General features: G+C 39.9%; 1 protein-coding gene across 16 annotated transcripts in view; it reads left to right on the top strand.

The window, feature by feature from the left end:
• Nucleotides 1–13,295, top strand: part of ptprsa (protein tyrosine phosphatase receptor type Sa) — a 242,357-nt gene that overhangs the window by 182,976 nt on the left and 46,086 nt on the right. For 8 of the 16 annotated variants that reach the window (XM_034213083.1, XM_034213086.1, XM_034213085.1 and 5 more), the window contains 4 exons: nucleotides 1,130–1,450; nucleotides 3,309–3,502; nucleotides 4,844–4,870; nucleotides 6,018–6,135. The exons of 4 other annotated variants lie outside the window; for them this stretch is intronic. In XM_034213083.1, the coding sequence (XP_034068974.1) occupies nucleotides 1,130–1,450; nucleotides 3,309–3,502; nucleotides 4,844–4,870; nucleotides 6,018–6,135 (660 nt within the window). The remainder of the gene's footprint in view (nucleotides 1–1,129; nucleotides 1,451–3,308; nucleotides 3,503–4,843; nucleotides 4,871–6,017; nucleotides 6,136–13,295) is intronic. 4 more of the 16 variants (XM_034213088.1, XM_034213092.1, XM_034213093.1 and 1 more) reach the window with 1 other exon arrangement.

Here is a 13,295-nt window from a genome sequence, read left to right on the forward strand (position 1 = left end):
ATAATACCAAACTCTGGATGAGAAGTGGAACATTTTATCGCTCCCTGCACAGCACACTGTGGTCGAGCACAAGCTGTGTAAGAGCTTGGCACAGATTAGAAGTGAGAGGCATTGCATTTTATTTAGAAAGTTCATAGATGTGTAGGTTTTAATATTTGCTGGAAGAACACTTCAGACACAAGTAAAAGAGTGTTTTTAAACTGTAAGAAATTAAAAAGAACACTACCTCCCTGCTAGCTTATAACAATACATAGGACCATATTGTTTTAGTTAATGCCAATTTATTATTTTAAATGATTTGCTCAATCATGTTTATTTAAAGAAAGATGGACAAGACAATGGCAATGATAAATTGAACTAACAATGCACATTAACACCAAACATATTTTTGAAAACATTCACTTATTTGTGTCCTGGCTTTATGACAGTATGTCATTTATCCTCATGTGGACAATCAAGTGGCTTAGTGGTTGCAATAATTACAGAGACCCTGAGGGAGGAAATTAGTTTATATATTTTAGTTTTAGTAAGGATTAAGCTAAGCGTGAACAAAATACACACCGGTTCATCTGGAACTGAACTGGGAAACACCAGGCATATTGAGTAAAGGCTTTAACAAGGATAGCAAGACAATATTCTTCTCCTGTATTGTTAAACAAAGGAGAACAGACACGTGGGTTCTGTTGGCTTCAGGTCACAATGTTGTTGAGAACTTATTTTTCTTGAATAATTATTACATTGCTATGTTGATATCCTCAGTGATAGTAAAACAACACTGCTTGAGCAAAAACTAAATACCATGACGCTTTTGTTTACTGCATTAGTCCCTAGTTATTTCAAAAGGGTAGCCATCTTGTTTCATTATTACAAAATCATGTGCCATTGTCCATATAAGCCTCTTTTGTTGACATTTGCTTGATGATTTTTTTTTTTTTAAACATAGTTTGCCTCAGCCTTTGTTTTTGCAATTTTTTGGTTTGAATTAGTCTTGTTGTTTTTTCTTTATCCTTTTATCATTTTCTTTATCTCTCCCATCTTTTTATTTTTTTGTTTTTCACCCCTTCCTTCCTCCTTTCCCCGTCCTCCTCGTCCTCGACCCCCTTCCTTCCTGTCCTTTCCACCTCACCAGAGCCCTCAGCCCCCCCTCAAGAAATTAAGTGCAGCAGCACCAGCTCCACCACCCTGCTGGTAAGTTGGCGCCCCCCGCCTTTGAAGAGTCAGAACGGTGACCTAGCGGGGTATAGGGTGCGCTACCAGGTGGTGGGCACGTCAGAAGGTGGCAGTGAGGATGGGGAGGCCCTGGAAGAGCCCACAGTCCCTGCCACGGACGAGCAGGTGCTGCTGCAGCAATTGGAGAAGTGGACCCAGTACCGCATCACTGTGTCTGCCTTCACTGAGATCGGCCCAGGCCCTGAGAGCGAGCCCCTGATCTGCCGCACAGACGAAGACGGTACATACATCTCTGATATTTAGAGGCTAATGTAGTAATGAAAGTTTAGTTAAATTGTGATCTAACCCTTGGAGTTGGATGTTTATTTGTATGTTTAGAAAGGATTTGCTGCAACATGTTTGAAGTACATATTCATTAGAAAGCAACGATTTCTATGACACCCATATACTTATAATTACCCTATTTTCTTGCAAGGATCATGATGTCATTTCCTTGTTAGTGTATTATATAATAATATTTTTACAATGCATAATTATCTCTTTAATAATATATTTATCACTTCATTAGTCATTTAGATTATTTTTTTCCTTGAGCTAAAGTACATTACAAACATGGGCGCCATAGAAAGATTATTTCATAGAATGGTTACAAAAGCGTACTGAAATCCTTGTTTACAAGTAAAAGGACCACATATAGCTGAGTAAACCAAACCCTATAAAAGGAAAATATTACACACTGAACAGATTACACACTTGGGAAATCAAGTGTCTTGCTATTAAAACATATCAAACCAAATGCAATTCATAATAGCTGCCACATCCTATATCCTGCCTCTATCTGTAGGCTTTTAACTGTATCCTATTGCTCAGCTGAGAGTCATAAGCATTTATGAGTGCAGTACACTGCAAGGCCAAATCGAACTTTGCATTTACACTAGCAATAGTAGGTTGGAGGTTAAACCAGCAGGTGTGTGCCAAAGGTTGCAAATCAGATCCACTTACTTGAATACTGCTTCAGGATGCTATCAATAAATAAATAGAAAGGACAAATAAATGCATTTTATATACACCTTGCTCTACATGTGCAACAACTCTGTACCACAAACTGCTTTAAAAACACACAAAAGCCGAGATAAGTATAAAATAAAATCTCAAGCTCTAAAGAACCACAACATTAACATAATATAGCCAAGTGAAATAGCAGAAAATAAATGACAAAAAGAAAAAGCAGTTGAGTAATAAAACACGTTAACTGACAAGTAAAGATGGGGGCATGTCACAGCACATCTAAATCATTGACGGATGGCTGACATTGCCTTCTATTCTCCACGATCCATTTCACATCCATTACCACAGCGTTTTAAGCATTTTTCTGACACTGACGTACAACGAGCGCCACAGCAGAGACGAGCTAAAATTGTAACCGTACCTTTTTAAAGACCCCAGCATCTGGAATTGCAGTGTTGAAAGCCACAGCACACTGACAATAGCTATAACACCTTTGCTGGTGTAGTTACGATAATAACGTGTGACAGAGAAGTGCTAGATAAAAAAAAAGAAGTGTCAGGACTAAAAGGTAGAGAAGATGTTGGTAATAAACAACATTGGTGCATGATCCTGCCTGGGAAGATGGAGGAAATGGGGTTGTGATTTAAGGGGGGAACAGATAATCAAATGGAATGCAGTTTGAGTGTAAGAGTTCTTTTAATGGCACATCCATCTCACAAAGGGTCAGTCTGGGCATAGGGAAAGGCCTAGAAGCAAGGCCTTCCATAAAGGCCTATCATTATGACTGAGAGCCCCAACTGATAGCAGACCGACACAGCAGACACATATTGAAAAGGCGGAGGATAAAGTGTTGCGTACTGCGTAAGATTGACCCTGGAGTGTTGGTCTTTGTTGTTGTTATGATCATTTTAGCCCATTGTTGGTATGTTTCATGGATATTCTATATCCGTGTATACGTACTGTGTATACGTACATTGTTTAATATGCCAGTCTCATCCTGCATTGCTTTCAGAAATGGTGAAAGGATTTGAAGCTTTTTCCTTGTTTTGCATTTGATTCATGAAGAATATTTCCTCCTATCTCCCTCTCCCACTTATATCTGATTCAAGTTTTTATTTTGTCTTAAACAGTTCCTGGGGCTCCTCCAAGGCGAGTGGAGGTTGAGGTCCTCAACTCCACAGCACTAAAGGTGATGTGGCGCTCCCTGACGCCAGGCAAGCAGCACGGTCAGATCCGTGGCTACCAGGTTCACTATGTCCGTGTGGAAAATGGCGAGTCACGGGGGCTGCCCCTCATCAAGGATGTCATGCTGGCCGATGCCCAGGTATGACCATCTCTCAGTTTATTTTGTACAAATCATCAAACTATTTTAAATCAAGCCTCAAAGCACCCTAGACAATGCATTCATGCAGTATTTGCTCAAATTAAATAGGAAATATGCCAGTTTGACTTTACATCTGCTTTTCAATTATGATACAAAGACACAAAACAGGTAAAAACAAAGTGACAGTGATTAATTCAAAATTCAAAGAAACTTTTCTTCAGAGAAACCACAAATTGTTGACTTTATACTCATTGTTGTGGCTTCCCAAATATTGCTGGAGAATGGGAAGCGATATGGGTGCTCTTCCCTCTTGGATTTCATTTCATATTGCTGTAATATTATTTTCCCTTCAGCCCACAACAAGAACTGTAATCAAAGCTTCACTCATCTTGTCCTCCCTCTTTTGCCTCCATGGCTTTTATTATCAATGTCTAGACCCCTTCTTTATGGCAACATCTGCCATGAAATGTCTGCTTGTGTGCTTGTATCAAATGCAAAGACTCAAAGAAAATGCTGATTATAGTATTCTGTGCCTTCGGGGAGTAAAAATTGGCATGAAAACATTTCACCCAAAATCAGCCTGCACAGACAGATCAAATTGTGATGGAGCCCTCAATAATGGGCTTTTTTTCATTTTACAAAACTTGTATGAGGATCCAGCCAAAATGAGACTTTCGTGCACAGTAGCAATCATCGAAATGGAAATGATAGCCTTAAAGCAATAGGGTAAACGAAACCGAAAATAAAACTTTTTCTGGAATGAATGAATCAGAATCTATTCTTTCTATGTTCTATTTAGGCCAAATGCCACCAGAATCACGTTGCATTCTTTGGCATTTAGCTGACCACGAATCCAAGAGTAGAATGAGCTTAAATAACTTAAATTATAAGACCCAAGCGGAGCACACACCCAGCAGTCAACAAAGAATGCCTGGAAGAAATATCTTCTAAGTTGCAATATTTGTGTCAGTAAATTAAAAAAGGACCTCATCATTAAAGCATTTTAAAGCTACATCTTAATGCCACTGCTGGCTGTAGCTATCAATGATTAACAGTATCACTGAGGTGCCTTATTTTTTGTTTCACACGTCTCCAGGCCTCACAGGCAGACCTTTACAACTCTCAGCCTTGTTGCAGCTGCTTCTTATGACACAACCTTCAAACAGCTTCTCTCTCTCCTGCTTTCACAAAGCCAGTGACCTATTTCTATCCAACCCTCTGCTCCCAAACCTCTAATGCCCCCATCTCTCACAATCCTATTCTTCCCTTTCTTTTCTCTGTCTTTCTTTAAAAAAAATATTACTTTCTTTCCTGCGCTCTCCTCTTTGGCGGGGGGGTTAGTGGGAAACGGACGATACAGCTGAATATGTGAGTACGAAGTTTCGCCTGAGTGCTCTGTGTAGCTGAGAGGGTATAAACAGTGGGTATTGCATCTTCCCGGTTGAATTCATGGTTTACATAACCACTCATATCTTTATTTAATAAGTTTGGATAGAAAAGTAGCTCAGAGGTTTCACCTCAGCTGTCTGGCCAGCCATCCTTTTACAATATCCCTTTATGCTGCTAAGGTAAAAAAGGACAAACTTCTATTGCCAGCTAGTTTAAAAATTGATGGCTGATGCAATATCCACTGCCCACTGTACCTGGAATGCTAATACTACTAGTGTCATGCTGTGTGTTGATACAGTGTGTTTGGTCTTGTGTGTTTTTTCTTTTTTTGTGTGTGTTAAAACAATATCATTTTATTTTTCAATGTGGTGCCGTAGAATTACTGTGCTTATACGTTTTTGTATCTCTTTAATTAGAAATATTGAGACCCTTGTACATTTGGGCCATGTACAGTATGTATGGCCCTTGAAACCTACTCGAAATCCTCATCGCATCTCTGAGGATTGTTCACGACTGCAGTTTTATCTAAAAAATGTACCCTTATTTTGAACCTGCATTTGAAACCCCCAGTCCATCTGCATTACGTGAACACCATCTCAAGTGCAAGACAGTACTTAAAGCTCATTTACCTTTATTGACCTCTCACATCCCTCTGCCAACCAGCCTGTTAAAAACCTCATTCTGCATGCGTTCAAACCTGCTCGACTGAAAGATTCATTAGAATTGATCGGAAGCCTCTCTTTGAAGAGGACTCAAGGAAACTTAATGGCTGAGGTAATAACTGCCAGCGATTGGGCAGGATGTATTCAGCATGCATGTATCGCAAAGTTAAGTTGTTGATTGGAATATTGCTAAAGGAATATGAAGGGATGCTTTCCATTTACATACCTAATGTCCCTAACTCCACCATGGAAACTCTAAGGATTTACTTAATGGCATGGTCTTCTATTACATGGAAGCAAAACATTACATTTAATGCATGCCAAGTGGATTTCAATAAAGAGGACTGGGAGACACTTCACCTAGATTAACATGCTGCATAAGGCAGTTTGAGCTGCATGAAGGGGGTCAAATCCTAAAAGATTCATGACACATTTTGACATCTTCCTGTTCCTGTCTCCCATAGGAAATGGTCATTGGAGGACTCAAGCCAGACACCACTTACTCCATCACGGTGGCAGCTTACACCACCAAGGGGGATGGAGCCCGGAGCAAACCAAAACTGGTGGTGACCAAAGGGGCAGGTTAGTACGGAAATATACAATTTATTAGTTGGCTTTTTATCAGAAGTTTTGTATATACGGCAATAAAGGTTGCGGGGTGTAGGGGTTAGTCATCGTTCACATCCAGCTGTTAACATTCACTGTTTAACTGATCCGAACATGGAAAAGAAGAGATGGACAGATGCACAAGTTTCTCATCTGTAATTAATTACGCATCCGTATCAAAGGCATGTCTCTAGTCAAGATTATTGCTTTTGAAATACATGATTTTAAATTAACATTAATTTTCAACTTCTAAAATGTATCCAATACATTTTTCAAAATAAACCTTTCTAAGCAATATCTGGATGCAAGAACAGTTCAGTCAGTTGAGTTGTTTGCTCCTACCAGGGTAGCATTTATTATTTGAATCATGTTCAGAAGACTATGAAAGGATTCTTAGAGATCAAGGAGTTGGTATGAGGTACGTGGTAGATTTTCAGACAGATTATGACAGCTTGAAAGCCCCTGTTGGGTCTTTGGTTTGAGCTTTAAGGATGAAATACTGGAGGCTAATGCCTGCACACTACAAAGTCTTGTCTTCTTCACTTTTTTCCCTTGTTACCACAGGTAGGCACACCAGTTTAACTGGACCGTTTGAGCCTGTGTGTGAGCTAGCGGCTTAGATACCATGAACATGATCTAAATCTGTGAGGCTGGCTGCATCAGAGTATGAAAACCTACCTTGACAGAATTGAAGGCATCAAGCTAAGAGAGGAGCTTCCTTTGTGCCAGCATCTGTGCCAGTCGGCATTCAAAGGCTTCAGAGATCTAATATGTACACAACTGCATTCATACTTATGTACAAACACGTGCATACTTACCTTCTGACTCACACATATTCAGGAGCACTTGCAGTCTCCACCGTCGATCACACACTTAAATTGTGTGCAGACCTATACAGCACAAGCATAAAACCCAACACATCAATAGATAAACACACATAAAGCATCCTCCCAAACCAACACACACACAAACAAAGGCACATTTCCCAGATCCTGGCAGGTGTGTGTGTTACAGGTGACAGGGTGTGCAACGCTACCAAAGGGGCTGAAGTGAGTGGTGTCACTCTCCATCCTCCTGTCAGGGACCGCTGACTGATATGTCAGTCTAGTACACTCCGTCTGTCCCTCGGAGGGAAAGCCTCGTCTTTTTATCATTGAAGTGTAAAGAAAAGGTTTATGCCAGGTGGCCACGATAAATGGAATAAGGGAAGGGGTGAGAGGTTAGGAGAAGCATTTTTCTCGCTGGTAAAGTGGTTGTTTTGCTTGTTTGAAGGGATGTTAGGATGGACTAGTGGATAGCAAATGTTCCTGCTTGTTATGTTATGGGATTTCTGAAATACCAGTTGGAACAAACAAAGGGAACTAATATGACAAAATGATTGAATTATACAGGCTTATATAATTATAAAGACCAGTGTCATTGTAGACAAACAAGCTTTTCTTAGCACTATCATTTAAATATATTATTTAAAAGTCCTGCAAGACTGCTCTTTCATGTGGTTTACCCTTGTTTAACTAAGCAGGCACACTTTAAAAGTGTGATGCAAATACATGAAATATTCTATCACATGAATTCTCTGCATGTTTGTACTTTTAAAACACACAAACACAAAGAACTTATGCGACAGCTGTTAAACTATCTACTTGAAGACAAGCATGACATCATAGTCTTTTAAGTCCTAAAAAGCAACATCAATACAAAACATTATGACAAAAGTAAAGACTTCAAATTGAATTCAAATCAAGTTTTTTCATCTTCAAAACATTCCAGAAAAACCTCTCTGGTGAAAAAGAATCAATCCCAGGATTTTTTTAGGATAGAACAACAAGTACAACTGTGCACCTATTTGTGGACACAGACAAACAACAGTCATTCTGTGGCCAGGTTTAAAAATTGCCTTTTCATGATTCATACTTTCCATTGTCTTGCTTTGAAAAACGACTTCCTATGGTCAATGCGAGACAATGTTTTAGAGGGGGCCTGAATATGACTTTATTGACAAAAGATTAAAATGTTTATGTCTGGAAATGTTTTTCTGGCATCCTATCTTCACATTATAGAGTAGTTCACTGGGTTGAAAGCAGCAGCAATCAATATAAGCATCATCTTTTCAGGTTTCAGTGGAAAAAATGCATTGTCCTCTATAAGAGGAAAGTGTTGGGAAAGAAAACAAAGTCAAACTTACCAACAACACACTCAAAACAAAATGAAACAGCATGCTACAAAACACAACACTTTACAAGTAGCCTAAAGGATGAATAAGCCACAATACATGTACCTCTGAGCCTACAGTACAAGCAAAGACTTAAGAAGTGTTTTGATAATGGAAGATTTAGGGAATGCCAAGTCAGGGACTGGCACTATATACATACATAGAGGCTTATAAGAAAAAACTAATGAAAAGATAAGTGCCATTAGCCCTCTAGTGATCTGTAGTCATTCAAAGCTGTATTTAGCAACTTCACACAAAGTATAGGTGTCCCCCCGATGGCAGCAAAAATTTCCTGAATGTTAAAGATGTTAAAACCCTAAGTCATAGGCTGATGAATCATTTCAGTGTTATACTTGTTATTGCGGTGCAGATACCAGAACTGTATGAATGCAGACAGGAAGCATTTAAATGTTACTGTTTATCACTTAGGAATTTATATGTGTGTGTGTTTGTAATCATGTGAAGTGGTTTCCATTATATATGTATTATATTGCAGGTCAGAGTAGATGTAGACTCAAATAAACTGTTGTTACACAGGCACTGAAGATATAAGTAGAGTTTACCGCCCTTGTGGTATTTTGTTGTTTGACAAATCTTTATCCTCCAACCTTACAGTCCATCATTGTGATGGTTGCAGCCTGTGAAAACATGCTTAGAGATGCATATGTCTGTTATTATTATTATTGTTGTTACTTATTCCAATGCTGAATGCAGACAGCTTACTTGAAAATCAGAGCACCTCATTACAAGTTTATTTACTTCCTGATTGTTATTTTTGGTCCAGTGAGAAATAATCAATGTAAGTGGCCCATCTTGTTCTCTTCTCTCTTTCTTTATCGCTTGCTTCCTTAAAAGCTCTTGCACTCCAAATGGACAATGGGAAATGTGTTGCAAAACTCTATTTCCTACCCTACCAATTTCTCCCCTCCATGAGCCCCTGCCACAAACACACACATACACTTCTTAAGTAGGCAGACTGAATTAAAAGCAGAGGGAGCAAAAGACAGGAGAGTGATGTATTTGTCATGATCTTTAAGGTTAAAAAACGTCCCCCCCATGTTCTTAACATTTGTATTACTTTCTATTGTGAAGGAGTGCAGCTCAAAGCAGATCACCTTACATGACGGGCACCATGTCATTTGCACAAAGGCAATATATAATATGTTTTTGTGAATGTTGGTGTGCACAAGAAAGAGAGGAAATGAGAAGGAAACCTGATCGACCCTTTCTCAATCAGCCTCAGTGAGTGTCAACAGCAGGCTGGTAATACAGTTGCCTGATGGGGAAACGTGCATGGAGGCCCAGAAGGAGGGATTGAACCAGGGTCGACCCTGAAATGGATGAAGAGGGATAGGGGTGTGGGAAAGGAGGTTAGAAAATGAAATGGGGGATTGGGCAGTGTGAAAGGGGAGAAGTGGGGAGATGGGGAAAGAATAAGGGTGAGTGTTATGGGGGAGAAAGATGAACACTGAGGAGAGGGACAATCAAAGTGTCCAGGAACCCTGGAATCACTTGTACACACACACACACACACACACACACACACACACTTCTGCTCCCTAATATCCCTTTTGGGCCCTCTTTGCAGCAGATTGCTCCTTGTCCCCAGTCACCTTCATCATCGCTCATTCATTCATTTTTCACCCCCTCTCCCTGCCCTTGTTCTCTCTCTCATCACCCTGTAGCACCACACACTCTCAAACACATACACAGTACACACCATGGACATTCACACCTCCTCCCAAAACCAATCCGCTGGCTCGCTACCCGTGATTCTTCTCCCCAATGAGCAATAGGTCACTGTTATAAATGTACAAATATTTTAAAATAGTTCTGGGGCTACAAAGGTTGTAATGGATACATTTGGGAACCTTTCAAGGTTAAAGCAAATACATCTAAAATGGAAAACACACATTCACAGGATCATTATTTCAGAATCTTATTTCCTTGATTGGTGGTGAGCATGAGGCAGAGTGGGCTTTTAAATGACACCAAGCTGAGCTATAGCATGTTTCCGGTGAGTATTAGGAGCATTCGTCTCACCCAACACTCGGCGCCCCCGCCTTTCCATTACCGGCAAATGCTCAGCTGACTAGCCACCTTCCACCCACCAACCCCCGTCTTCCTCATCCAACAGCCCTCAGAAAGAAGACCATTAGCAAACGGAAATGAATAATACGAGCAGAGGGAGTGGACTTTGTAGAGTGGATTGCTTTGTGTGTTTTTTACTTGGTGCAGGAACATACTATATGTAGACACGCACGCACAATGACACTATGCCACTGAGAGAGTACATTTTCCTCAGACTAATGTTGGCTCCTCCAAATTACTTTAAGTCCTTACTGGGCAAAAAGCCAAATACCTCAGTTTGGAGGGGAGTGGGTATATAGGAGCTGCACACACGTTCTTGTTATACATGGGCATACACACTGTCCATTATGTATAAAGATACACTAGAGCAGATGACATAAATAACATATAAATAATAAGAAAAGAGGCCCAAATAGACGCTGCAATATAAATTCATGCAGCGTAATATAACGAACGCTGGATGTAAGTGATGAAGGCGCAAATGTATCTATAATTGTAGCTGCTTGAGATAATGATGAAATGTATGTAACACATTGAACTAGAGTTATTCAAATTTAAATTCAGTTTATTCAGCGTTTTTTTGTATTTATGCTGAGAAAGCTCTCACTTCCAGGACCAACCAATTTGCTTCCGACCCAGTTGGCAGCTACTGAATCAGAAATATACAGAGATACCCGGTCTTCTCACCACTGGTCTCATAAACTCATGTAGAGCCATCTTTAAGGGCAATACATATCTGTCTGTCTATTTGCATGTCTTGAGAACCGTTTATCCAATCTACTTCACACTTGGTGAGTGTGTTGCTGGGGATTCAAAGACGTGCAGTGTTGAAGTCTGTGAAATGTGGAAAAACCACATGTTCAATATGAATAGACCTTGAATACGAGACATTGCCTTTCAAAGTGAACATATTTGAAAATATATTCTAAAAGACATGGCTATCCAATGTAAATGAACTTAAATTGGTGTTACATGGTCACCTATTTTAACCTGTCAAGATTGGAGCTGCTGCATTTTGGAATGTTAAGGAACAAATGCAAAGGAACGTTTTTTGGAGAGTCTACAGGAAGTTGCAATTCTTGAGAAATGAGAGATAAAAGCTTGAACAACCTACTCCAAATCAGGGAATTACTCAAAACAGTTGGCTCTGGCGATATTGCGTGATTTAGGGTGTTGGTCTGCAGTTATTCCTTCACTTATATTTCCCAGATATTTGTCCTGCTACTGCCTTGTATTTTTGATAAAGGAGGGACATAGTTGAGTAAGTCAAGATGGAATCTATTTACTGAGAGATAGGGCTCAATTACGATCAGCCTCACTTATCTCTCACAAAGCTTCAATGGCAACTTGAGAACTGAAGGCTTCCCACAACTGCTGCTGCCTCTATCACACTGATGGGCCCTTAAAAAGAGAGTTAAGATGAGACTTGTGTCATCCATAAGAGCAGCAGAACTGGGCCACTCTGAAGAATGGTGTCTAGACCCCAAGTGTAGATCATCCATTTTACAACAAGAGATGACTATTACAGCTGAAAGAGGCACTGTTCTCTGTTAAGGTTTTAGTGATCCTTTGCAGTACAGACTGGCTAGAGCTTACATGTATCATGAAATGGTAATAGGTACAGCTATCACTCAAGAGTGTAGCGGCTCTTAGGATCTTCTACATCTCCATCCAACTCAACCTGACTCCATTTAGTAGGATGTTATCTGACAAATGGTGGAATTTAAGATGATTATTGAAAGTGCAGATACTTTCATGTCAAACAGTATATGTAGAAAAGGCCTCAAAGTTATAGTTATCGATATATATATATATATATATTTTATTATACAGAGTTGATACCTGTTAAATGGTGCCTTCATAGTGGGGAGGGGCTAACCCACGTGGTTTGGATGACGTCACACATCAGAGGGTAATGGGCGTCAGTAGTTGCAGGAAAGTTAGGCCGTCTTAAGTTTCGTATTGTGTGCGTAAATGAACGTGAGTGTGTGTCCACAGTGCTGCCTGTTATGTTGTTCTACACTTCATTATTATTGTAATAACTTCTGTGCCGATGGGGCTTAATGCAGACTGCAGAGTCTCCGTGCTCATGTGATCGGTGCATGCTGCGTGCATGTTTATTATGGCTGCTCATTAAGGCACTCCTGTCTCAAAGTTAGGGGTATACACCGTGTTGAGTGGCACAGATCTATTATTAATGTCGTAGGATGTAGTTTATGTGGATAAATGTGTATGTGGCGTTAGAGGTGAGATATTATGTGTTAACAGTTCATTTATTGCTCCGCTACTCGGCTACCGGAAGTAGCATGTCTGTAGCGTTTCACAATAAGAGCATCGGCTGCCGCTTCCCGCCAACCGGAAGTGGAACGTTATTCATTAGCGGTAGCTTAACTTTGAATCTCTGTGTTGCCTGGTAAAGAGTGTTTGACATTATGTTAATGTGTTTATGATTATAATAGAAGGGAGACATGTTGTTTTATAGCTTGTCTAGATTGTTATTTCTACAGGGTTTGGCATTACTATGTATATTATTTTGTATGCATAAGTGATCTTATATTGATTGTATTTTGTTTATTTCCCTTGTAGGAAAACCACACACACACACACACACACAGACAAATATCTGTATGTCTGCCTAAATAAGTAAAGAAGTCAAACCTCATCGTAGCTCCTCATTTCCTCTATTCTGGACCTTTGTGGTGTTCTGGCCGACACACCTGGGTGAACCTAGTGATAGACACAAAACTAGTGCCAACACTGAGTTATCTCTAACTCTCCACTACAGTATAATTGGACAGGTCAGATGCAGTGTTTTTGACATGCTAAATAATGC

Source organism: Gymnodraco acuticeps, unplaced genomic scaffold (assembly GCF_902827175.1).
Source record: "Gymnodraco acuticeps unplaced genomic scaffold, fGymAcu1.1, whole genome shotgun sequence".
In the NCBI taxonomy this organism is placed as follows: domain Eukaryota; kingdom Metazoa; phylum Chordata; class Actinopteri; order Perciformes; family Bathydraconidae; genus Gymnodraco; species Gymnodraco acuticeps.